Source organism: Eimeria maxima, genomic scaffold (assembly GCF_000499605.1).
Source record: "Eimeria maxima Weybridge genomic scaffold, Emw_scaff33, whole genome shotgun sequence".
Taxonomy (NCBI): domain Eukaryota; phylum Apicomplexa; class Conoidasida; order Eucoccidiorida; family Eimeriidae; genus Eimeria; species Eimeria maxima.
In genome coordinates, this window is record NW_013566161.1 from 1 (window position 1) to 25866 (window position 25866).

Genomic DNA, 25866 nt, shown 5'->3' on the forward strand with positions numbered 1-25866 from the left:
TATATATATATATATATATAATAATCCCTTGTAGTAAGGGTATATTAAATGTAATTTATAAATGTATATAATAGGATAGAATAAAGAATATATATATAATATATATATAATATATATATGAATATAAATATAAATAAGAATTATTCATCATCATTAAGAATAAATTCTTCTTCTTCTTTTTGTTCAGGTGTATGTTGTTGTTCTTGTTGTTGAATATCATCATAATTAGCAACATGAATAAATTGATGAATATTAATTAATTTATATTTAATATGTATTAATAAATGAATAAAAGAATTATAATTAAATGTATTAAATAAAGAATTAAATGATTTAATTATAAAAGGATGAGGTAATTCATAAAAAGAAGGGGAACCTGAATCATCAAATAGACCAAGGAATCTTCTCTGCTGTCTGTGTATCCTATTTGCGAATATTTTCTTGCATCTTTCTGTAAATGTTGCATTATATTCTGCATTTATTATTTTTTTTACTATAATATATAACATTGGTTCCCCTTCGCATGGATCCTTAGGACCTAAATCTATAGAAGGTAATTCTTTTACGGGGCTTTCTTCTTTCTTAGGCTGAAACCAATCCATTATTGCTGCTAATCTTCTTCTTTCTTGTCCTTTTTCTCTTGGTGGCGAAGAAGAAGAAGAAAAGGAAGAGGAGGAGGAGGAGGAAGAAGAAGAAGAAGGAGGAGGAGGAGGAGGAGGAGTAGTAGCTGATAATCTTCTTGTTTCTTGTCCTTCTTCTCCTGCTGATGACGAAGAAGAAAATCGTAAATCTTCAAACTTTAAATCTTCATCATCTTCATCTATTTCTCCTCCTACTGATGATGAAGATAATTCTCCTGCTGCTGCTCTTGCTGCTGCTGCTGCTGCTGCTGCTGCTGCTGCTGGTGTTTCTGTTTCTGTTGTTGTTGTTGGTGTTGTTGTTCCTGTTTCTTTTGCTGCTGCTGATGATGATGATGATTCTCCTGTTGCTGCTGTGGATAAGACAGATTCATCATCATCTATCATTGGCACAATCTCTTCTTCCTCCTCCTGTTCTTGCTCCTGTTGCTGTTTTTGCTGCTGCTGTTCTTGCTGCTGTTCTTGAGAGTTGTCTTGTGAGGAAGAAGGAGAAACAGGAGAAGGAGTTGTAGTAGTAGTATTATTATCTTCTTCTTCTTCTTCTTCTTCCCTTTCTTGTATTTCTTTGTCTTTTTTATCACCAATTACTGTATTTTCTCCTATTGTATCCTTCTCTCCTTCTGCTGTTGTTGTTGTTGTTGTTGTTGCTGCTGCTGCTGCTGCTGCATTTGCTGCTGTTTCCCTGAGTTCAATAGCTTTCTGTGCTTCTTCCTCAAGTTTCCTAAGTTCAGCTAATCTTGTTTCTGTTTTTTCTTTATCTGCAGTAAGTTTTTCTTGTCTTTCTTGGGGTAAACTTAATATATTATGTAATCTATCATTAAATATTGCTATTTGTTCTTGTACCCATGCAAGTTGTTTATAAGGATTATCTTTTCTTTCCTTAATATCTTCTTGTATAACTGTATCTACATCAATAGAGAATTCTTCTGCTAATTGTCTCATATCTACACCACGAATAATCATTCTTCTTATCCATGACTCATCTTGATCATTTAATTCCTTACGTAATGCCTCATCTGCTGCATCTACTTCTTGCTGCAGTAATTCTAGTGCCTCTTTTGCCTCATCTAGACTTTTCTGTATCTCTGGATCCTGTAATGCCTCAGGAGGCATAGTATTACGACTATCTACTAACAAGGAAACCTCACGTAATTTATCTAATTGTTGTATGAATTGTTCTTGCAATACTGTTGCTGTTGTATTATATAATTCATCAGATAATTCCAATAATTGCTCCTCTATATCTATCTTTTGTAGGTCTATACTAGCTACTGCATCATTTAGGTCTTTTGTTCTACGTTGTACCTTTGGTAACATTAATATTGAATCCTTGTATGCCTCTAATTGGGCTAGTGTCTGTTCTAGGTCGTGTTTCTGTAGTCTTTTTTCCCATAATTCAGAAGGTCGTCTATCTGCAGCCCAATATTTCCTATTCAATATACCATTAAGACGATCAACTTCTGCACGTAGACGCTCATGTTGTCGCTCCAGCATACCTATATCTTCCTTTAATTTCTCCTTTTCTGTTGCAGGTAATGCATTTATATTCGCCATAACTCTCTCATGCTCCTTTAATTGAAGTTGCTTCCTCCCTAATCTTGCCTCTATGCTTTGATCCAGAGGCTTTATTTCAGGCTCTTCTGCATCTTTCTGTGTGTCTGTTTTGCTTGGGTCCCCGTCCTTCTTCTCCTCTCCTTCCTTTTCTTCTCCTCCTTCAGCCTTCTCCTCTTCCTTCATTACCTGTTCAAATTCCTTGATGTCCCGTTTCAAGATACGCGACTTAATGGCATAATCTTTGATTTGCTCCATGTCTGCTACTGTTGGGTGGTTGCCCTGATCAACATATTTCTTGTTCAATTCCCTTCGTTGTCTCATTACTTCCACCAGTTTCTTCTCAAGCTTCAACAGAGCCTCTGCGTGCTTTCCGTCGTGAGGTGGCAGCTTCTTCCTCTGCGCCTTCAGGTCCTCATATCTTTCCCACATGTATCCATGGTGCGATGCGATGACATACATTAGTTCGATTATGCGCTCCGTCTGTTCATACATTCCTTCACTCAATTCTGACTCCCTGAGATTCTCCCCTTGAGCCTCTAGAGCTGCTGCTTTCTGAGCATTCATCGTCTCGTACATCGCCTTCTTAGACTTCAAATGCTGATATTCATTGTACATGTCCATCAGTTCCCTCTCAAACAGACGCAGTCGCTCGGCCAAGATAGGTGTGCGGGTCTGGAAGGCGATTTCACTGGCAACACGTTCTCTGTTTTCTTCTTCGAAAGCCTCATGATCGATGTTCAATTCCTTCAGTTTCAAGTCCGCCTCCTCCCAGAAATCAGCGAACTTCACAGCACGAGCTGCTTTGTTTGTTTGCTTGTGGAGCCTACGCCCGGTAGGCTTGCCGCTGCCGCTGCTGACGAAGTCAACAATGAGGAAGTCTTTCGTAAATTTCATACTGGCGAACCCTGTGGTGTTCAAGATCCTCTCTTTCACAGTAATCTTCCAGTTAGGTCCCTGAGGAGCATAGAACTTGTATGCCAACGCCTGGTCCTTCTCCGAGGGCTTGCAGCCACCGGGGTCGAGTTTGTAGAAGATGCGTTTGCCTGACCAGCAGAGCAGAGGGAACAGCCTTCCTCGAAGTCTCCCCAACCAGCCGCGACCCAAGATGCCGCTCATGATGCGCGTGCCTCCGCCACTGGTAATGAATGCGAGAGTGCTGTTCTTGTCCAAGTCCGCCATCGAGACATACTCCAGCACGTTGTCGTGCCCAGATATATATGCGTCAACTTGGTAAGAAGTCAAAAGATCTACCAGACGGTGCTCAGGTCCTCGAGGTCGACTCGACTTCACCATGTCGTCTATGTATGTAAGACGCGCCTCCTCTGCCTCAGGCCCGGTCGACGTCAACGGATGGTGGCCTTGCACTATGATCCAATCTGCCTTTGCTTTCGCAGAGTGGTACAATGCGTTGCTGAGTGCTATCATGTTGTTCTGATACTGGCCCAGGTTGTCGTCTACAAGCACACATATACAAACACAAATAAAAACAGCGACGTCACACATACGTAACTATACCGATGTACAGCACATATGCACAGATGCAGAGAGAAAGCTGGTTGAGCCATTGGAAGACCGGTGTTCTTTCTGTCTGACTGTACACACAACCTCTGCAGCTCCAACGTGACGCAATGCAAGCCCGATTACGTGCATGTATATTTAAATTACATGCAGCAAGTGTACAGACGAAAGAAGCTCAGCGAATGCGTGTCTGCAGGCTTCTACCACTGTGTACAAAGCTGCATCGCTTGACGGAACTCACAGAATGGGGTTCCTCCGAAAAGTGCCCAAGTGTCGATAGAAATAACGTGAACAGTAAACTCCTGATCTTCTGTGCCGCCAGTTGCAGTCGTTAGGTTTGCCACCATAGTAATAACTGACTTGTACAGCCAGTTGGGGTTGTGGAAGTTAGCATCTTGACGTGTATAATGGTAGCGATACGGTGCCGAGCTGCTAATCGTACTCTCCGCCTCCCCGTTCACCATGTACCAGGGAATATCTAGCCCCGCTTCCTGAATGCATGCATGCATGCAGGCACGTAAGCAGCAACATATAAAATATGGTAGAAGCAATGCATACGACACAACGACACATTCATTCTCCAATAAGGCAAGAAAATATAAGAGGAAACAAAAACAAATTATCTGGGTATGTCTAGGGTTTTAGATTGATATGCCCCCACAGTAGTATATCCATATAAATTATTTATGTATTAGTTATTAAATAATGCATACAATATATAGCACACACGATGAATTTTATTCAAGGGCTCTCTCTATTCAATAAGCACCTTTAAATATCCTGTAGATCTATATATTGCCAACAGACCACATATACAACAACACTATTCTATATGTATACATCTAATACATCTATGTGGTGCTGCATGTACATGATGATGAATGTAATATACAAATATCCTCCCTATATCTAAGGCTATTTACCTTAACAAAAATGTCATGCCATTTCTCCTTGAAGCCGGGTTCCCTAACAGAGAGGATGCCTGGGGGTTGAAGGAAATCACCAAGTCCTAGGGCAACATCGACTCCTTCCTTTTCGTGCCAGATCTTCATTGCATTCACAGTTTCTTCAAGTTCATTTAACTTAAGGGCGCTCTTAATGCGTCCCATGACGCCTTTACTCTTTTCGTATTTGGCTTGGCCGGTGTTACCAATGGCAACAACTTTAAGGGAGTTTGCGGTGGTTTTCTTGATAAGCAGTTCTGCAAAAGGTTCGCTTGATGGCTCTTTCTTCTTCTCTTCATTTCCGTCCTTTTGCTTATTATCTTCCTTATCAATAGGATGTTCTGATCTCTGGTGCCACACACTCTCAAGGTAGCACTTCATTGTTGGGCATTTTGGATATTTCTCCTTGGTGGTCTTTTTGCTTGTCAACGTCTGAAGCAGATCGGGTAAGCCATTTCCTAGAGGAATTGACGGTGGTTTGAGTTCGTTTGCTTTAAATGCTTGCCAATTAGAAATATATTCGGATAAAATGTCGATTTGAATAAGAGTTTCATCGATTACGCTGGTTGAAAACAGAAGATCAAGGAAGTTCGTCTTCGCGAAGAAATCGTGGGCTGTCCGTACACCTCGTTGCCGCAGTTCTTCAATGAGGTGTGCGACGCTCTTTGTTGGTGTTTCTCTTTCAATCCCTCTAGCTACGCGCACGATATTATATGGCAAACTCTTGAAAAACCCGATATCATGATCGGTGAGTTTGTCTGGTATGGTGAATTCGCCTCTCTTATGAAAGGTATTTCCGTCGAAGAACCACTCCGCGTCGCGCGTCTGCTGCCCCAGCATCCAAGTGTACTCAGGAACCGTCAAGTCGAGGGGTTTCTCTCGATCAGGATCGTTTTCATAGTCTTGTTGATCTGCTTGCTGCCTTCTAAGCGCCATTTGGATGGCTCTTGCATGCGACCGTCTTAACGCAGTCTCTATTGCGTACCACTGCAGCGGGAACCTGGTTTTCTCGAGATTAGCAAGGCGAAAGAAAGCCACCATGATGTCCTCCATACTCGTGTCAATTAATGACGAGCGATGTGGCGTGTGCTTCCCTGCCACCATTACTGCACTGTAGAGAAACTGCAACCCGTAGTCGCACCCGGGGGCCATCGCGCGCAGAGAACGAGCGCGTTCTGCCAACAACGTCTCCGGGGTCTTAACGAAAAAAAACTTCCTCAGGGTCCATCCAACCAACAAACGACGAGGAGCGAGGCCCGGGAGCTTCCCGAGCCCCCCTCGTGCGGAGACATCTAGACTAACTCTGAGGGGAGCGCGCGCTTCCGTGCAAGTCAAGGAGAAGAAGAGGAGAAGGAGATGAAAAAGCAGAGCAAATATGCAACAAATCCTTCCACAGCTAAGAGGGAACAGTGAACGTTCCCCCCTGCCGGGAGAACTCCCTGCGAGGGTCATGAGGCTGCAGGATGCAGTGTACGTACATATAGGATGAACGGCCAAACGTGGCGGGAGAAGCGAGCCTCAGAGTTCAAATTAACATTGAACTAAACCCCAAACAGTTCCCGAAAACTCTAAAAAAGGAACAAAAACAAACAATCGGAGCAACAAACAGAGAAAAAGAGCAAACGCCAACGGGCAGCCGGGCCTCGGCGGAGAGCGGCGAGACCGAAACAAAGGCGAGCAGCAGCTGCTTTTCCCCCTGATTTTGCTGTTTTCGTTCCCCCTTCTCTATTTAATGCCTTAATGAAGTCATTATTTCTATTAAAGTACCCAAAAGCACAGATAATACAAAGAGAAAGGATGTGTCTTGGGAGCTGCAACGCGGCGCCAGCTCAGAGCCGCTGCGGGCCGCTAGAGATCGACGATGGCTAGCTTGATGATAAGAAGGGGGAAAATTAATGTCAGGAATTAATTAAAAACACTCTTTGTATTTAAAATCTGCTGTCGATACACTCGATTTTTAATTTATTTATCCACAACGACTGCTGCTGTGCAGGTCGATGCGCAGGCAGAAGAGGAACGGAGTTGGGGGCAAACGCAGCAGCTGTTGCATGTTCAAGTTGCCCTTATTGCAGATTTCCCCCCCACGTTTCTTTCACATTATTTCACAAATGAGGTACTAATTGTAATAATAATGACTGAGAAACTGTTTTAAGTTGAGATTCATACTAAACCATGACTTGCCCAATTGCGCCTCCACGCCCAGAACTGTCATCGACCGGTGCCCGCTTCCCCTGCAGCAGCAGCAACCCTTCAGTGTTTCTATGCCCTTATTTTATTTGTTTCTTTCATTTGTTGAATGTTTTAATCCTTGTACTTCATTTGGTTTCTTTTGTTGACAGATTCTGATGATACGCTACTAACGTGGGCAGAGTGCACACACTCTCGATACGGCATCTGCTTGATCTGCTTTGTTCGCCCACTGATTGGTCTCCCTTCTTTTTGCACTTTTTTGTAAACTCTAATTCGTTTCGAGGCTTCAGTTTTGCTTCCCTTTCCCTCTTATCTACAGTCCACATTCTCCTCTGCATCCCACCGTGCACCGAGCAACTATTGCTTTACCCTATGCAATATGCACATATTACGTATGTAGAGATGTATACGCAGGTATACGCATGCTCAAAAATATAAGGATATATACCCAACACCCAATAGTTAAAAGCAGCATGCAGCAAATAAGCCATCCAGTAGGGGTCCGCCTGGTGCGGGCGGCAGAAGGCAGAAATACACAATATAGTAAATCCGCCATTTGTAGCTACAAGCAGCTGCAGCAACAGCAGCAGCACCAGCACGGCTTTCTTATTTCAACTGATCCGCATGCAGCATGCGTTTGTGTGTTTCTACACCAATCTCGACCCCTTAACCGTAACTGCTAGGGTTTAGTCATATTCAAAAAACCTAAACGCTGGGACCCTGAGACTCCAAACCCTAAACAAGAAAACTTTACACTTATAATAAAAAAAATGTGGTTGCTTCCCATATTTAGGAGGTGCGAAGGAAAGAGGCACTGCATCACTCTGCTGTTGCTGTACCAAATGAGGCAACCGCTGCTGCACTTCTTGGTAACCCTATTACTGTTCTTTTGCTTGATCCGAGTGCTGCTCCTGTTGCTGCGGCTTCTGTTGTTGCTGCTGTTGTTGTCTTTGTTTCTGCTGCTGCTCCTCCATTCTGAGGCGTTCGAGTGCCTCGAGTCGGTTTAAGATGATGTTTTTCTGTTCTGCTGGATCTGCGCGTCTCCATTTGTTGCGGCTGATGGCCAATACCCTTGCGACGCCAAGCGACTTGAGGTGTACAGCCAGCAGCTGACTGCCGCCGCAGAGAGCCATTGTATTTCTTGCGCATTCTTGCGTCACTATTAGCGCTGCAGGAATAGAACAAATAGATGCAAGCAAGGAGATACGCAGGAAGGAAGACAACAGGAAGGCAAACCCTTAAACGCCTCCTCAGTCAAGAGAAGAAAGACCGACAGGAAGCCCAACAACGCACAGCGCGTAGTACGAAAAGAGTTATGATTATATATATGCATCTATATCAGTACATCTATGTGCATATATGCACATATGCACGTTAGAAGACATACATGTAGTGTGTAGAGCCTAAATAGTATGAAGATACAAATAACGTATACATAATGTATACATATTCATATGTAATGGGCAAATAGGCAAGAAACGCCCGACAACAAACACGCAGGAGCAGTGGAGCCGCTGGCAGCCGCTGGCAGCAGTTACTACCGAAGGAGGAGGAGCAGCAGGAGCTGCATTAGCAGCGGCCGTCTTACCTGACAGCGATCCATCTGCTGCTGGAATAAGGATATCTACAGGGAGCGGGCTGTCGCCAATGACGACAGCTGTTTTGTGCAGAACTCCCAACGACTTAAGAAGGGAGGAAACGGCAGCAACTTCCTCTCGAAACTCCACTGAAAACCCCCCTCGTGACATACACCAGGCGCGCAAACCTGATGCACACACAGCAGTAGTAATAGAACAAAGAAACGTTCCTTAGCAACATCGTAAAAAACAATTTTCTTAACTCACCATGATGTAACTGTTTGTTGGCACCAATAAGCACGCATAAAAGCACGACATAACAATGATCTTTCCATGAGCAACACCGTAAAAGCTTGTTCCCGTACCCTCCACAAAACAACTGTTTATTGATAACCCCACGAAATAAAAAAACAAATAGTCGATGAACAGTCCCGTATACAACTTCTTATCTCCACCCCTTTTGTAAATGCTCGTAACAACCCCTTAAATGCCTGCCTCAAGGACCGATAAATCCCTCTACAAGTGCTCGTCATCAACCCGTTGAATAGCTGCTGATAGCCGCTTCATACAGCAGCTGTTTAAGACAAACCCCATGAATGCGTGCGTGACTACGAAGAGCCCTTTTAATGGGGCTCTGCGAATACCCGCTTTTCAGTGTCTGCGCACTTTCGTGGATACACCTAAGCGGTAACTGGTAGTCGAGGGGAGGAAAGAGGAGTTGCTGTGACATGAAGATCCAAAACACTTCCGGTCGTCTTTTCTCCCACGAGGTGCCTTGAGCGAGCTTACGGATCAAGAACCATATCCAGTAAGAATGTTTGGCTGCAAACAACAAACACAAATGAAACAACCCGCTGTATTCATAATATTCACCCGTCCACAACATCACACACGCACACCCACACGCTACGACAGCCTAATCACTGAATCGAGACACCCAGACGCACCGACAGGGCAGCACTAAAGCGAAATAGTTGAAGGAATAGAGTAACACGCAAGCGAAAACGGAAACAAACGAACAATTAAAAACAAAAAATGCATATGAAATAAACATAGCCTGGCAAGTGAACAGAAACATGTCCAAGTCGCAGGTGCGAAAGGTGCACAGGAACGAGTGTAGACCAAAATAACGAAACAAATTACAGCAGGAAGCCAGCAATCCAGCATAAATCTCCTGCTGCTGCATTCTCCCCGTTGCGAGCCTCCGCCTTTGCCACATGCTGGCTTCTATGTAGGTGTTTGTGCAGGTTTATATCTAGAGTTGTTTGTGTTTGCTTGAGGCTAACGACTCTGTATGCTGATGCCGCGGCATCCCTGTGCTGTCTGTAGAAACGCTGAAACATCGAAACAATCTACCACTCTCTTCCCTGCCCTTACCTGCAGGTTTCTGTGTGGTGTTATGCTCCCCGAGTATATAGTAAACATTAAATAACCCAACCGAGGGATCCTCGCACATTAATTGAGTACTGAAAAACTGTTCCCACAGATTACCTGAATCCTGGTAGTGTGAATTGCAAACTTAAGAATTATTCCCAAAGAATACAACATATATGTATACACTATCCCGTAAACGTACACAAAGGCAACACTCCACTTACTCCATTTGAATAGATATACAATGCAAGCACGCATGGATCTGCACCTGCTGCTTGCGCCTGATACATACGTGTCCTACTACACAGAAGGTAACATAATCCGTAATATACGTAACATGTATATTTAGATCTGCATCTGTTATGTGAGCTGTAGAACCAACCAGGTGCGCCGGCAGATGCGCTTATGGCGAGCAAAGCATCAAGAGACGCCTCAGGAGAAGTGCAGTCGATGTGTTCCTCCAGGTAGTGTGCAGCAGCAGCGAGGAGGGAATCCCTGTTGTCTTGCGGGTTGGGGCTTTCCTGCACTGCATACAGCCCCGCCGTGTCTGGCGAGAAAAAACAAATGCTGCGCAACAGACTGCAGATATCTCCAGGTGTAATGACGGCGCGCTGCCTCACCGCTGCAGCCAACGAGAGGTGGGCTGCTGCTCGCGCCGCTGCAGCAGCGGCAGCATCAGGAAAGTGCAGCAGGCACTGTGTAAAGGCGGCGAAACAGACGCACATGTCCTTCAAAGAAAACCGCGAAGTACGACGCAGCAACTCCTCTGCAACTGCATGCATGCATGCATGCACCTCAGCAGCGTGTGGGGCCCCAGCAGCCGCAAATTCCGCAGCAGCTGCCACTTCTGCTGCTGCAGCAACTCGCATGTTGGCTGCTGCGTGTAAACACAGGGCTCTGAACACATCATCGTTTTTCAGCGCAACTCGAGAAAAAACAAACAAAGCACTGCACAACAGCTTGAAGGGGAAAACAGAAAATGGAAATTCTCTATGTACCCCGCAACCAACTAGAGAAGCTCCTAGGTCCCCAGGAGCCTCCCCTGCTTCTGGGGAAGCTGAGAGGGTTGCCGGTGTTAATGCAGTTGCTGTTGCTGTTGTTTCTGTGAATGGTGGTATGCTGTTGTTTGTAGTTGTTTGGCCGTTTTTGCTACCGAATTGCAATATGCGCTTTGCTGCTAATTGAAGATATTTCTGAACTCCCTCAAAGAGAGGAGTTTCCTTATACCCGAAACCCACATAAGCCTCTGCAACCGACAGAGCCAATTCCAACTGCTGCAGGTGTTGCTGCTGAAAATCAACCTGCTGCTGCAGCTCATGTTGCTGCTGCTGCTGCTGCTGCTCACACTGCTGCTGCTGCTCCACCTCATTGTCGGGCTGCTCATGTTGATGATGCTCATGCTGCTGTGGTTGCACGGCATGCTGCTTCTGCTGCTCCTGCTGGTAGAGAGGAGGTACGGGTGGAAGGGGAACGGTTTTAAAGGCCGGCAGCAACGCAGACAACAGCGGGTAGTGCGGGTGGTTGAGGGCCCGCAAAGACAACACGACATCTGCAGCAGCAGCAAATGTCAGTACATTTCGATGGAGACGGAGGTCTTGCACCAAAAGCATATACCTGAATAGGAATAAAAAGAAAGGGTTACACCAAAAAACAAGAAAACAGACATCAATGCGGTGGCAAAACGGACATAAAAAGCAACGAGACGGAGCGGGGAAATACGGCAAACAGAAGAGATGGGGAGAACGAGCAGCAGCGTCAGCAGCAGCAACAGAATCAACAACAACCTGCCTGGGATCTCGAACGATGGATTCTACTTCTTTCCGCTGCGACAGACTCCTCTCGACAGCAGCCTCATCTCCTGACAAAGCTGAGAAGAAATGATATAACGACAGAGGTTCTTGAGGCCACGTTGGAGGAGAGGGGAGCGTTAGAGACAGCTGAGGGAAGGGAGTAGCAGCAGAAGACGCTGCCGCTGCAGCGCCGTTGCTGCTGCTGCTGCTGCCATTGGGCCTTTGTTGCGGGTGCGTGGCCGATGTGCAAACGTTCGCGTTGTTGCTTGGCTGCAGCCCAAGAGCCGCAAGATGCTTGAGTGCAGAAACGAGGTTTTTGACGAAAAAAGCTCCTCTATGACTTGCAACAATTCTCAACACTTCGTCGGCTGATGTGCAAGACAGAATAAGTCGGTCCAGTTGCAGACACAGATCGCTGCAATACACTTCATCCCAACGCCGTTCGAGTGACAGGGGAAACCTCAACTCAACTACCTCATTCTTCTTCTCTTGTACACTATTATGCTCCTCCCCCTTCCAGGAGTTTGCTTCCAGCGGCTGCTGTTCCTCCTGTGTAACAGCCCCGGGGATCCCGTTCGCTGCCGATGGAGCTGAAGAGGTGGCGGCGGATTGAAACTGAAGCGCGCACAGAGACGTAAAAGCCGTCTGGTGGGTAGTGGATTTGCAAACGGCGTACTGGTAGTGCTGAAGAGGAAACGCCGCGAGCGGCGAGGAGGGGGCTGTCGAGAGGGGGGCCCTCAGGGCAGGCCACTGAACCGACCTTCTAAGCAAATACACCAAACCCATTGCATATTGAGAAACACAACTTTTTTCTGTCTGGGGACTGCTGCAAAACACGCAAAGAAGAGTACTAACACACACGTAAGATCAGCTAATCCAACGCCGAGGCCCCTGTAAGCGCCGGCCAGATGGCAGCGAAACAGAGGGAAAAAGTACAAACAGCATGAGATTTCAAACACAAAATTATAAATGCACAAAAACGACAGAGGTAAAAGCCTAAATAACGGCAGAAAACGGAGAAGGCAACTGGAGTGGCAGCAACAACCTGCAAAATGAACGGAACACTCGATTGTTGAAGCGAACACCGGGGAGGAAAAATAAATTCTAAATTTGTGTCTGGATTTACTTTTCAAACAAAATATTACGAAGTGCCTATTTCAGTATCCCATTTTGTTCTGTTCTTATTCCTCTCTCTCTATTCGTTCTGTCGATTGCTACTGGTGTGGTTGCCTCCGTCTTCCTCATAGCGTTCCGCGGGGGCTGTTGTTTTTATGCATTGTACTCACATTATTTTGTATGGCCATTCCCCTCTAGCATTTATGATGCTTTCAAACATACTGGCTTGCTTTCTCGATGCCTCAGCTGTCGTTTGTTTCCGCTGCCCCCACCTTACAGCGCAAACTGCTGACCAACAATTTCAGGGCTGGCTGTGTCTTCAGCTGTTGTTGCGAAGCGTACACTAGTTATGGCAGTGACGTTTGCCCCTTGTCTACTGTTTGTGTCGGTAAGCCTTGGTAATAAGTTATTCTTTCCCTATCAGCACTGCCCACTCTCCCCTTTGTTGCTGCTTTTGTTCCGTATTACCTGGGACTGTCGCCCAGAGGACGCAGCGAAAAGCTGAGTTGAAAACAACTGTTGGCGGAGCATATACTGGCTGAAAAAGAAGGAGCAAGTGTATCAAGTGTATTAATAAAACAAAAAGAAGGAAAGACACGTTAAAGGGGATAAAACCGTGCCGTCGAAAGCGCGTTACGAAAGGCTTACGGCTTGTTGCTGTCTTCCGCAAAGTGTATATGCTGCAACAGTTTCTGCACTTCCTTCGCAACAATAAGTGGTGTAATAATAATAATAATATGCAATGGTACTAATATTAAGAATAGTAGTGATGACTCCCTAGCAGTACAGGCGCAGTACTAGTGGTAATAATGCTACCAGTCTATTCTGTTCTTCACAGCATTTCTACTTCTACGTTAGTATTACCTATTTTATAATTGCCACAAATTTCTTCATTATTAATCATTGTTGCTGACCGGATGGTCTTTGTTGTCTTCTGGTGTTGTGCAGCGCAGAAACCTGCACCTAATCTGCAGCTGTCCCCTACATTGTTGTGCTCGTCCTGCCAATCATTTTTGTGTTATTTCACCATGGCAGCAACATATTGCCTATCATGTTTTTTCTTATTCATCCTCGTTGTTGTCGTTCGTTTTATTCCTGAGCTTCCTATGTTTGTTCTGTCTGCTCTTGTGCTTCGTACTTCGACGTTCTTCTTGCTGCTGCTCTTGTTTTAACTCCTGCCTTTTTTTGATCTCTCGCCTTCTTACTCATATGACTCCCCCTGCCTTTCTCGCACTCGCGTTGTGGTTTTGTTTATCGCACTGCTGATTCCTCCTCTTCTTTTTACACTCAGTTTTGTTTCCCTTTCCTCCTGCCTCGTTTCGTTTATTCTTTTGGTTTTGGCTTCTCCTGCCACATCTATGCTGACGTGTATGTAGTATTAGTCCGAGCGGTTTTATTCGATCTGTCGATTCAACTGCATTGAGTCATCATGGTACAGGAAGGGGCGGACGGACACAAGCAAGGATTTATTCTCCTCTAAAGCAGCTGTACATTCATGATTCCCTTCAGTCGTTGAGTTGTTTCGAGCGCTCGATCGTCTGCTTCATCTGAGGTAGCTAATGTCTGCCAACCACACCCCCGTATCTGCCGACCACAGGCTGAACAGAAGGTAGCCGAGGCGGAGTGAGCCAGCCAGCGAGCCAGCAAAATGGAGAGTGGAGAAGGCAACGGCGGGTAATCCGTTGGTAGAGAGTACGAGGGTGGAGAGACCCGACGTAAGTTATGCATATGAGTACACAGGGGTTCTGTGCGGAGTGGCGAGGTGGGGAAAGACTCTGAAGCGTGAGAGCAGATCCGCACAGGAAGAGGCAGCTGACTATGAGGAAGCCCCACTGAGGACAGGGGTGCAGCCTGATGTAGAGTCCATTCGGGACGACGCCGAGGAGGTGAAGCAAGCAGAACACGAGTTCTGCGAAAGGGACACAGAAGGGGCTGGAGAGCCAGCTAACCCGATTGACGGGGGTGTAATGATGCAGAGCTTGATAGGTGCGGGGTATGGTGCGGTGTGGGCACTACCGCATTTCTGAGGGTAGATGTGACTGGTTGCCAATGCGCACGGAGGCCTCTTAGAGTTTCATTTGTTAGAAAATTGATCGTTTACAACTAGAGGCGCGCCTACCTTCAGGGAAGTGTATATTTATGGAGGTCACTGGGTTAGAATTTTATATTAGTCCCCTGAACAGCTCCCAATTGTAGTACACAGGCATCCTAAGCCATGCATACGTTCCATCTCAAAGCGCTTCCGGCTTCCGCACTAGATCCTCTAACTACCCAAGTTGCCAGAAGTCAATAATTAAAATTCCAAGGCAAGTTCGAGTCTCTACTGTAAGCAGGGGAAGTTCCCAGAATAATACAACTAACTGATCAGACCTGACCCCGTTCTTTACAGGGGATCAGAGCCCGACCTATAAGACAGCGGGGAAATATCAAAAGCAGGGACACATAGTCAGGTGCCTGACCTACAAACTGCTACCCACATAAATGCCATATTCACAGACATAATATTTCTATAAAATAATAATTCTATTTCTTTTCCATTTAGATCTCTAGAAGTCCTATCTGGTACCCAAGTAGTGACTAAGCATTGCACTACACAGCAGGTGTGGGTAACTGACTCGCTAACCCTACTAAGCTATGACTCTATCTACGGTACCCAATTCTTAGAACATTTAGAAGTACTAATTCCTTTTTGTAGTTAATAATGTCCTAATCCCCAAAATATTTAATATCTATTCTCCGTACAATTAATAAGCCCCTACAGGTCACACCTGAGCCACATTGTAGCACTACAGCTGCGGTGTTGGCGCGAGGGAGCCCCGTGAGCCTTTGATGTTTAGATTCGCTGCATTTTCCTTTGAAGGGTTAGAAGGAATTATATATTTGTGTTTTGGCTGCTATTTTCGCCTTCACTCTCCCTGGAAATGGTGCGTACCCTGCGGACCCTCCCTGAGAACGAGATTAAGTTTCACTGCGCAGGGGATGCCAGTTGTACATACACCGAACAGAACCGCTCCGAACGCTCACATATTATCTCATCTCGTAACTCTATTCCACAGGCAATGCATAACACAATGCAGATCCGCTTCAGGTTGCATGCACGCGCAGCCGAGGGGAATGTGTCTGGGGGGGCCGGTACCTCGATGCCGCCGCTTCTCTTAAAATTATGCGGTGGAAATACATGTTTCATTAGTTTTCATGCAGCTGCTTGCAAACTAATCAAACCCCTCACACGGCTGTATGAGGGGGTTTAGGACACTTTGCTTTACAGTTGTGGTGCTGTCCGCTGGAGCACAACATAGCCAATGAACCGCAACAATGCGTCTGGCGGGGTGGATGTGCAGTGTGTCCTATGTTTCTGAACATCTCCTCTACCGTTTTCGTCCTGTCGGTTGACTTGTTTCCTGCTTCAGTTCGCCGCGCGCCACGGGCTTGGGGCCCTCCTAAAGGATGGTTACCGCACCTTCACAGGCATTGATGAGGTGACTGCAAAAAATATCGAAGCCTGCAAAACCCTCACAGACATTCTCAAAACATCTTTGGGTGAGTTATTCGAATGCAACTGCTCACGTTGCCGCAACAACTGCCGCAGCAGTCGCAGCGGTTGCAGCAGCGCGAGCTGGTGGGCCGCATGCGTGGTAGCAGAGCATCGCCTTAGTGCTGGTTATTTCGCATGTTAATTTGTGCAGCATGTTGCCTGTGTGCGTTGCTTCTGTGTCCTTTGTGGGTCTCATTCAGGCCCAAACGGGCTGAGTAAGCTGGTCGTGAATGCGTGGGGAAAGCGCTCTGTAACAAATGATACCGCAGCAATCCTCAGGGATCTTGAAGTGCAGCACCCCGCAGCGAAGTTGCTCGTGATGGCTGCTGAAATGCAAAAGCAAGAAATGGGAGGCGGTTGCAACTTCCTTATCGTTATTGCCGGTCACCTGCTCACGAATGTAGGCGACTAGTGTTTTTGCGTAATAGCAATGCCAGTTTGGTTACACCGTTGACCGTTCTTCCTGCTACTTTCTCCATCATGGCCTCTGCTGCCCTTGCTACTATGATTGTTGCTGTACTCTGTCGTACTGTTGCTGTGCTGTGTGGAGCTGTTTCCGCCACTCTAGTTTCTGCTTTCGTGGAGCCCACTGCATGAGTACGGCTACACCTGCCTCTGAGAGAGAATATTGCATTTGCTCGGTCCCTGCGCAATCCATTCAGGCAGATTACCTGCTGCGTCAGGGGCTGCATCTGAGTGATGTCATTCAAGGCTACGAACTGGCGCTTGAGAAGATCCCGTCTTTCCTCGAGGAGGCCGCCTGCCACTCCGTCGACAACCTCAAGGATGCCAAGCAGCTCGAGCCCGGTGAGCATCAGTTTTTCACTGTGCTGTGCAAGCATACATGCGAACAACGGGACCCTGGTGTATCATGCGTGGATGCGCTCTGTGAGGTTTGTTTGCTGCTCGTGAGGCAGTGGCGTATTGCGCTTTGCCCTTTCCTCCGTTTGTTCCTGGCTGCTGACATGGGCCGTATCAAGGTCTCTCGGTTGTGGTTTATGTACATTTTGCTGCTGCCGCATGCGTAGAGCTGCCTATGGGTTAGTGCTGCATTTCAGGGCTGAGAACGGTCTTGGCTAGCAAGCCGCTGTGTATAGAGGCGGGTCTGTCTGCGTTGCTGGCATCCGCAATAGCCTCAGTGATGCCTCCGAAGTTTGAAGACTTCGACCCTGACAACATCCGGGTTGCCAAGTTGCAGGGTGGCCGCCTCAGTCTGTCTACGGTTCTCAACGGAATGGTTATCACCAAACCACCTCACGGTACATCTCTCGTACTAACTTTGCGCCCTCCAGCTAATGAGACTTGCTCTCTCGTGTGCAAGCGCCGTTCTCTGCACAAATTCGATACTGCGGGTCGGCTTCTTCTTTGCGTGCCGGGGGCAGCACCAGCTAACACGTACATCAGACGGCGTGTTTTCTTCATGCATGCACTGGCTTATGTTACATGCAGGCACTGTTGAGTCGAAGGCGAACTGCAAGGTGATGGTCTTGGGTTGCGGCCTCGAATGCACTACAACCGAAGCCAAGGGGACAGTTCTTATTCACACTGCGGAAGAATTGAAGAACTTCACTAAGGGAGAGGAGGCACAGATGGAGGATATCATCAAGGGCATCAAAAATGCTGGTACTTACTTGCTGCCCTACAACTTTATATCTCCTTATTTCTGTTGTGTGATAACAGAGGGCGTGCGCCACCAGACGCTGTTGGTGATGCCGCAACAGATACAAGCTCGTGGTGCTTCATCTTGGCGGCCTGGCAGAGGCCCGGCAAACCTCCGTAGCTATACAGCTAGCTAGCTACGTCTAGATATCCCGTAATTGCCTTGATTGGGTACTCTCTGCATATAGCCGACGGGCCTTCTGTGGTTTCATGCTGCAGGCGTTGAAGCAATTATTGTGCACGGAGGTGGCATCGCGGATATAGCGCAGCACTTTTGCAACAAATACGAGATTCTTACGCTTAAGGTGGGAGGCCGCTGGGGAAGGAACTAGTTTGTTGTCTTCGCGCCGGTGTGGGATGGCGCTCAGTGGTGGATTTCCCGGATTTCCCGTTCTGTCTGTGGCCTTCGTGTTTCTCTCTCCTTTGTCACGCGAGAGAAGAAATGATGCTGAGGGCTTTTTTTGGGGGGGAATGAGCCAAGCCAGCAGATTCTGCATGCAGCAAGCAGGGGTTTGCCCAGTCGTAGGTGCTTGTGGGTGCTACTGCTGCAGGTCCCATCCAAATTTGAGACTCGGCGTCTGTGCAGGGCACTAGGTGCGACAGCCCTCGTTCGTCTGGTGAGTTTTGCGTCCGTTTCTGCGTTGCTCCTGCCTGGGTGGAATGGACATTTGGGACCTCAAGCTTTATTTGTGCACGGTCGTGTATAGTCCATTTTCCCCTTTAACAATTTGACTACTTACACTTTCCCATGCATAGATACCTTCATCTGCATGATCGGGAAGTGTTGTCATTTCATTGGGACAACACGTTCTTATGCACTGCTTATGGCACTTGATGCAGTGTAGATGCATTAGAGTAATTTGCATTTTCGATTGTCATATGCCATTTGCCTCTCTCTACTCGCCGTGGGCGTGTACACACTTTTGGCCGCTGCTTCCATGCTCTGTGCCAAAATAATGCAGGGCGTGCCTATGGCTGATGAGCTTGGAGTAGCGGAATCGATTCGAACGATCGAAATCTCCAGTACAAAAGTAACTCAGATCCTGTGCAGGTGAGCCAGGTGCAGTTGTTGCACTTTTCTGCTGTTATGCTCTTCTTTGCCTCCAGGTTTACTGTTTCCGTTAGATCGGGGCGGCGGACCCATGGAGTGCAACTTTATATTTGTTTTGTGTTTCTTGGGGTTGGAGCTGCTCTGATTTGGTCACTTCTGCTGCATGCAGTGGACATCGGGGTACAGACACTTGCATGCAGACAACACCCCTGTACTAAACTACCGAAGCAAGTTCACCTATCTAAGCCCTTGAAGGCCGACATGTTTACATGTATTTCTGTGGCGTTTCGCGACAGAGACACTCGCGTGCAGACTGTTGTGCTTCGTGGATCGACCCCGTGTGTCTTGGACGAGGCGGAGAAGGCCGTCGATGATGCCTGCGCCTTCGCGAAGGCGCTGACCAAAGACAGGCGCTTTGTCGCAGGGGCTGGAGCGGCGGAAATGGAGGTCGCGAGGAAGTTGCAGGTATGTTTGTATTCTTGGTTGTTTTATGGATAAGGCCTTTTTATTCATCGCCAGTTAATTGACCGGCCAGCGAGCTAATATCCTAGCTAGCTCGGTAGCGAGCGGCCGCCCAGCGGTGGCTATCGAGCGAGGCATAGACAGTTTGCTGTGGATACACTGAAAAGCACTTTGACACTGCTTGCCGACTTTCCGTGGCGCTCACTTGTCATACAGGAACAATGTACCTTCAGTTGCTGCAGCAAACGACCGGCTGCTTTTCAGACTTAGCACCAAATCTGCGCTTTTATAGAAGGTCTTCTGTATTCAGGTGGTTGCAGAGAAACTGCCAGGTGTCGAGCAGTATGCTGTCCTAAAGGCTGCGGAAGCCTTTGAAGCCATTCCCAGAATTTTAGCGGAAAGTGCTGGTCTGAACGCCACAGGTAACATCCCGTCTCTACCTTCGTGTCCCTTTTTCAAGTTCGGCGTATTTATTTGTTTACTTGCTTCATCTCGAGCCCGGTATGCGTGCTGCTAAACGTGTGTCTCTCTGCGATAACTCTGAAGCCAGCTGCACCTTTCTTGGTCTTGATTATTTCCCCTGTGTAAGTGTCTCTCGTGTCCACTTATCTGGCATAGTCTTGCAGTTGCTTGAATTGTTTATGGAATACACTTCCCAGCCCGGTACCAATGCTGTACTGTGCACCAGTCTTCACAAATATGCAAAAATCTCTGCAGGATGGCGATATTAAGGCCTCGTTTCTTCTCGCGTATTTTGATGTGGGGGAGATGGTTGATAAGTAAAGCACAGCAGGACAATTATGCAAATTTGGTTGTATCAGCATGCTGTCGTATGCGTGTGTTCGTATCTGCGCTTTTACTCAGAGGTACTGGCGGCACTGCATGCTGCGCATTCCACTGGGCGGGTGTTCGAGGGGGTAAACGTCGAGGCCTTTCTGAGTGCAGTCGCGTCCAGCCGGGGGGCCTCAGGCAACCCGAAGGTAAACATGACTGTTGATGCGAAGGCTTCTGGCATTCTGGACCACATGCAGACAAAAGCGTGGGCCTGTCGCCTTGCATTCGACGCTGCAATCACCACCCTACGAGTTGATCAAATCATCATGGCGAGACCAGCAGGCGGCCCTGCCCCTCGTGAGTCGTTTGTTTGAGAGAATTACGAAAACGCACAGCATGCCATGCCAAATATAGCCGATGGTGTCGTCGAGCAGTGCACGATGTGGATGCGCTGGGTGCCCATTTGATCTAGTATGCTTTTCGGAAACATTTTGATGCGCAGTAGTGTCCCCTGTTGCTTTTCCGCAGGCGCCCCAGGAGCTCCCGATGCAGACTAAAGAATTCACTGGAATTTTGCTCCTGCAGTTAGTCTTAGGCCAGTGGTGCCCCAAGGAGCTTGCATAGTTACATTCTTGTGCATACAAGAAATATGCCCTAAACGCAATAAGTTGTCTGCTGCCAGAAGGCATCTTTCGGGCGTTGTTGTGGCACTTCCGATTCTATCTGAAAAGGGGAGGCGCTGAAGAGCAAGTTTTTCTGCACGCTGGGGCAGCGGCCTGCGGAGATAGCATGGATGTATGGAGGGGAGGTTGCGAAGGGGCTATCGCCCAGTTAGGACTACAGTTTGACTAAAAATTTTAGACTCCTAGTAGGCATCGTTTTGTAAATGAACAAGACAGCTGGTGTGTATGGGTATAGGAAGCACTGCAATCAGAATTTAGAATTCGCCCCGCAACCCAGTTTTCAGTTGACGTGTTTGAAGGAGGGCTTACTTTGGCCAGAAACTGTCAGAGGTCCGCAACGCTTGTCTGCGTAGTGACAACTGCATGCAACGACCCAGGCACGTAATTCACGTGTACTTCGTTAGAAGAAACGGCGTAGACGTAATGACTGCGCTCGGACCTGGTGTTTTCATTGAGTCGCGGGTTACAGCGGGAAACTCTCCAGCTCAGGGACGTTCGCTCCTCTCCCTTCCAGCCTTAAGACCCTGAGCAAATATGCTCAGAAACTGTCGACAAGGCGAGGAGGGCAGTTGGTTGGGGACGAAAGCTGTCGACTTTCCCTGCTGGCTGCCTTGCAACTCTCGACGGGCCTAAAGCACAAGACTCCGTCCCCTCAGCTCTATGGGGCCTGATATGCCCGAAACTTGTACATGTTTACCGACTTATAGGCAACGCCTGTCTGCAGAGTGCCGATGGATTGCCTAAAAAGTACGTGCTGTGTTAGTGCATACATCGAAAGGAGGCCTGTGCAACATATTCCGTCCACATTCGGCATTTGAACGGTAGCCTGTCCTTAGTAGCCAACCTATGCGCATGTAGGCAGCCTTCAGGCAATTTGAAGCCCTCAGCAACACAACAGTGCTTGAGCAGGTTTGCATGTGGAGCTGTCATGCTGCATGGGTTGCACCAAGGTGCGTCGCAAAGCAATCTGTGCAGCAACTCATGACAGGCCGCCTCCTCTCCTGCACCGCAAGGTGCTTCAGCCGATGCGCTCAGGATTCGTGAAGACTTGGGAGCGAAGAGCTATAGAACACTACCCCTGAGTACTTGGCTCCACCGAACCTCTCAGTATTCCGAGGATACGTTCAAGGTCCCGCATTACCGGGTTACCACCGTATAATTCACCGATACAAGTACGGCCAACGGGCATCAACTCCACCACAGCGCGGGCTGCTGCACAACAGTGAATAATGCAAATGGTACTGGCAACGCCGCTGAGAGCTAACCAAGATGTGAAAGGGTTAAATCCGGAGTAATGTATCATCGTGAGTAAAACCACCACCTATAGTGCCCCTGTTGACAGAGAAAAAGGGGGGATTTGAAATTATCTGACTATTAAATGCATTAGTGTATGAATGTTGGGGCTGTGCATATTAGTCCCATCCAGAAGAGGGCAAAAGCGGGACATCATTCGGGGGAGTCGGCACTCAGAAAACCATAAGGAAGGAGTATGAAGAGGCTCAATTCTTCCTTTTGAATAAACAAGGCCACCTGATCCGGGACTGCCGGCGTATGAAATTTGAGCAGTGACCAACGATGTGCCGCAGGCTCCAGCCTGCGGGGCAATGATGGTTCCGAACGAGATGCTAACCACGAACTGCGATCCTCCTCGATCCACCATTGTGCTTTTCCATGTTGCTGTTAATGAGCAGGGCTTTGGAGATCCAGTCGGCCAAAGTTGCGAAGTGCAACTGATCTCGAAAATTACGGCGAGGAGCAGGAATCTTGAGGGAGCTCACCGACGCCGGTTGCATTTACCGGACGCTAGAGAGGTGCATGGGCAAGATTGTTGGCATAAAATATAAATCAACTTAGACACGTATCATATTACTGTTATACGGGGGTCGCCATTGGACAGGTTCACCTCAGCAGGGCGTTGGTGAACTCGCGGAGGGTGCGCATGTACCTGCGGGAAGTCACCACTGAGATGCATGTGCAGGGAAGTGATGAGAAAGCGGATATATCAGCGCTCCCGACGTCACTATATTCTCTACGATCAGAGAAGTGGAAACAGTCTTATAGATGCAGGTGAGAAGAGCGAAATTGGTCCAAAGCTGCGCAGAGGCGCTGCGCAGATTTGGAGCATTCTCGCTCTTCACTCCTGCATCTATTTCTGGGTCGTCGGGGGACGACCCGGAAATAGATGCACTTCGTCGAGAAGGTATTGTGAAGAGACCAGTTTTGCAATATTCTACCCAACTACGATTTGAGGAGCCGCAGTAGGCACAATCGGTGGAAGATTTCTAAACAGTATTAGATAGCAAATAGCTACCAAGGGAAACCCCACCCGCTAGCGGCTCAATGCATAGAATGCCCCATGTGTTAGTCCCACCTGGTCCAAGGTGTCGAGGGTCCCCACACCTTGATGAGGAAATCGACTAGGTAGAAGCTAAACTGCTCAGAAAACGAAATGAGCAGCCTTTAACTAGTACGTTTTGGCACAATGTCGGGGGAGGACAAGGACGCGAGGTGGCTCGGGTGTGTCGACTGTAAGCGATGTAAGCTCCTTGACAAGAGTATCCCCTGTAACAGGGGAACATACGATTACACATATTGCCAGCTGAGCGGCGCAGGCGTACTACAGGAAGGGCATTGACGCAGATGGCAAGAAGACCATCACATAATAAAACAGTGACACGAATTTTTCCGACAGAAGATAGGCTTTACATTATGAATGTAGAATTCTGTGTTGCTCTGAGTACACCAAGGACTTATTTTTTTCTTGTCAGATATGGGATACACATAGGAACTTCTTTAGAGATAGCCCACCCCATTTGTGGTAGCAGAAGTGTGAGCTGCGTTAATTGTACTTCCCACATTCATTTCGTTTCGACGTCCTGCCGAGAACGTACGATTAGGCAATAGAGAGACCACCGCAGCAGTGAACCGGATTTCAATGTCCTGTCACCGACCTACAACAAAAACCTCACCTGCTCGGTGGTGAAGCGGCAGGGCAGTCATAGTATTGCGTGTTAAATGCTGGAAAGTATGTGTGAACGATACAAGTGGACTATTCCCTCAGCTTAGTTTGCAAACAGTACTCAAACCACCTCCCCATGAGTTCCACGACACGCCGGTGCAGCTCACGGTGCAAAACAACCCTTTCTACCAGCAAAACGAAGCCTGCAGCATGCACACTGTATACGACTGTGGAGAATATTTGCCTGCCTACTGCTTGCCTGCCATGGCCGATTAATGGCTCTTACCTTCTTCAGAGCCTTGGCAACATTGGACACAACACATGCTACACCGCATCCCGTCCAGCAGCTACAGGCGCTCAAGCCGCTTAGCCCGGGGCGCCTGGAGACTCCGTTAAAAAGTCAGCTGCTTTTAAGAAACTCTCATTACAAGCATCTTGGCTCTAGTAGGGCTCACAATAATCGCGGTTGAACTCAGACCGTGCTCCACTGTGTCACATCGGCGCATTTGAAATACAAGATGCTGCAGATGGGCAAGCAGCGTAGTAATTGCAAATATTTTCACGAACTCTGTCGCTGCATTTCTTCTGCACGTGCGTTAGACACGAGAATACAGCCCATAAAACGCACTCTTCATTGCACCCTCCAGTACCCGGTGTGATTGGTGGAGAGGCCCCACGGCATCGGACTGGGACATGCACAGGCAAGTTCCAGTCGCTTTTGTTCCAAAATTCGCTACAATGAAGTTGGATATTGTACGATAAATATATATCACGTCTATTGTCACGAACACCGATTCTGCGGCCGCCTGAACAAAACCCCCAAGCCCCAGCACCAGCCTGCGACGGCGTTGCGGCGGTGTGGCTGTAGCTCGGAAAGGGGAGCGAACGCTGAAGGTACATCTGATCTTGCCGCTTAAGAGTGAGGCGCACTGAAGCTTGTTCGTGTTCCAGTGCCTGCATAGGGCAGCAACTTTGCAATTGTTGTCTTGCCTCGTTTCTTCCCCTGGCACTCCTGTGCAGGCTGCTGCTCCATTAAGATGGCATTCAGCATCCTTGGCCCCTTTCTGGGGTCCTTGTTGTGTTTCTGTGTCTGCTTTGTATATCCAGCATCGCTGAGCTTTCAGCTGTTGCTTGACGAGAAGTCTTCACCCAGTGGGGCCCTGAAGAACGACCACTTGCAGCACGTAATGTTCTGGGTGTTGTGTTCATGGATATGCTGCATCGAGACTTTCCCTCCTCTGGCCTTGCTTCTCCAGTACCTCCCATTCTACTACGAAATGAAGTGCGTGCTCTTTTACTGGCTCGCTTCCCCACAGTTCAAAGGGGCTGGGTGGATCTGGTTACATGCCATCTGCCCCGCCTACGAAAAAGCAGCACCCATGTGTTCTCAGCTGTATAAGGAGCATTGCCCTCCCCAGCTCAAGGTGGCAATTGAGAAGGCCACGTCGACGATCATGGGCTTGAAGTCGCAACATTCCGATGCGTTTAACAAGAGCCGCCAGCCCTCCAAAACAGTAGACACCACCCAGAAGGCAGACTGAACAGCGTGCGTGATGCCGACGGTGCTGAATGAGCGGTGAGGCATGCGGTGCACTTGCTACCAAGCGGGACATACGTAGCAAGCAACGTGACGTGGCGCGAGCTCTTCGTCCTCGATCGCAGGGTGGCGAGAGGCCGAGTGTGAGGACAGATGCCTCTTCGATGGACAGGAGCAAGATGCAACGTGAAATGGTGAAGACGGTACAGGACCAGTGCTGTTATCCATAGCAGCGCTACGGGCAGGGCCATTGTACCATCGACTGGCGAGGCGCACCAAGGGGTGGGAAGGTCAATCTGACTAAACTGCAAAGCCTAGCAGAATGCAACGTGACCAGCATGTACTACAACGTCTGTTCTGACTGCTGCTGCGCCCGTTGATGCTTTTAATCGCGTCTGGATGCTTTATGGGACCTGGTTGCGAAATGAAGGTTGCAACGAGGAGCCCTCTCCCATATTTCCAGCAGTCGCGGTTACGACGGGTGGGGAATTATTAAGCTTCGACC

The 25866-nt window shown here is 47.9% G+C and overlaps 4 protein-coding genes across 4 annotated transcripts; 2 read left to right on the forward strand and 2 right to left on the reverse strand.

Annotated features, from left to right (window-relative positions):
- Positions 1–494: 494 nt before the first annotated feature.
- EMWEY_00005760 (serine/threonine protein phosphatase, putative) lies at positions 495–5806 on the reverse strand (the record flags this gene model as incomplete). The annotated part of the gene is made up of 3 exons (XM_013481412.1): positions 495–3646; positions 3952–4201; positions 4634–5806. Coding segments are annotated over 3 exons (4575 nt in total), but the record flags the coding sequence as incomplete, so codon positions are not given.
- A 1916-nt stretch (positions 5807–7722) lies between these two features.
- EMWEY_00005770 (hypothetical protein, conserved) lies at positions 7723–12371 on the reverse strand (the record flags this gene model as incomplete). The annotated part of the gene is made up of 4 exons (XM_013481413.1): positions 7723–8012; positions 8433–8609; positions 9088–9243; positions 10178–12371. The coding sequence occupies 4 exons, from the start codon at positions 12369–12371 to the stop codon at positions 7723–7725; spliced, it is 2817 nt and encodes a 938-aa protein (XP_013336867.1).
- A 3251-nt stretch (positions 12372–15622) lies between these two features.
- On the forward strand, positions 15623–20739 carry EMWEY_00005780 (TCP-1/cpn60 family chaperonin, putative; the record flags this gene model as incomplete). Its single annotated transcript, XM_013481414.1, has 13 exons — positions 15623–15625; positions 16112–16241; positions 16437–16636; positions 16899–17043; positions 17295–17588; positions 17686–17970; positions 18115–18200; positions 18447–18512; positions 18858–18946; positions 19243–19411; positions 19719–19830; positions 20273–20539; positions 20711–20739. The coding sequence occupies 13 exons, from the start codon at positions 15623–15625 to the stop codon at positions 20737–20739; spliced, it is 1875 nt and encodes a 624-aa protein (XP_013336868.1).
- Positions 20740–24861: 4122 nt separating this feature from the next.
- Positions 24862–25365, forward strand: EMWEY_00005790 (TB2/DP1, HVA22 domain-containing protein, putative; the record flags this gene model as incomplete). Its single annotated transcript, XM_013481415.1, has 1 exon — positions 24862–25365. One exon carries the CDS (start codon positions 24862–24864, stop codon positions 25363–25365), a length of 504 nt encoding a protein of 167 aa, XP_013336869.1.
- Positions 25366–25866: the final 501 nt, after the last annotated feature.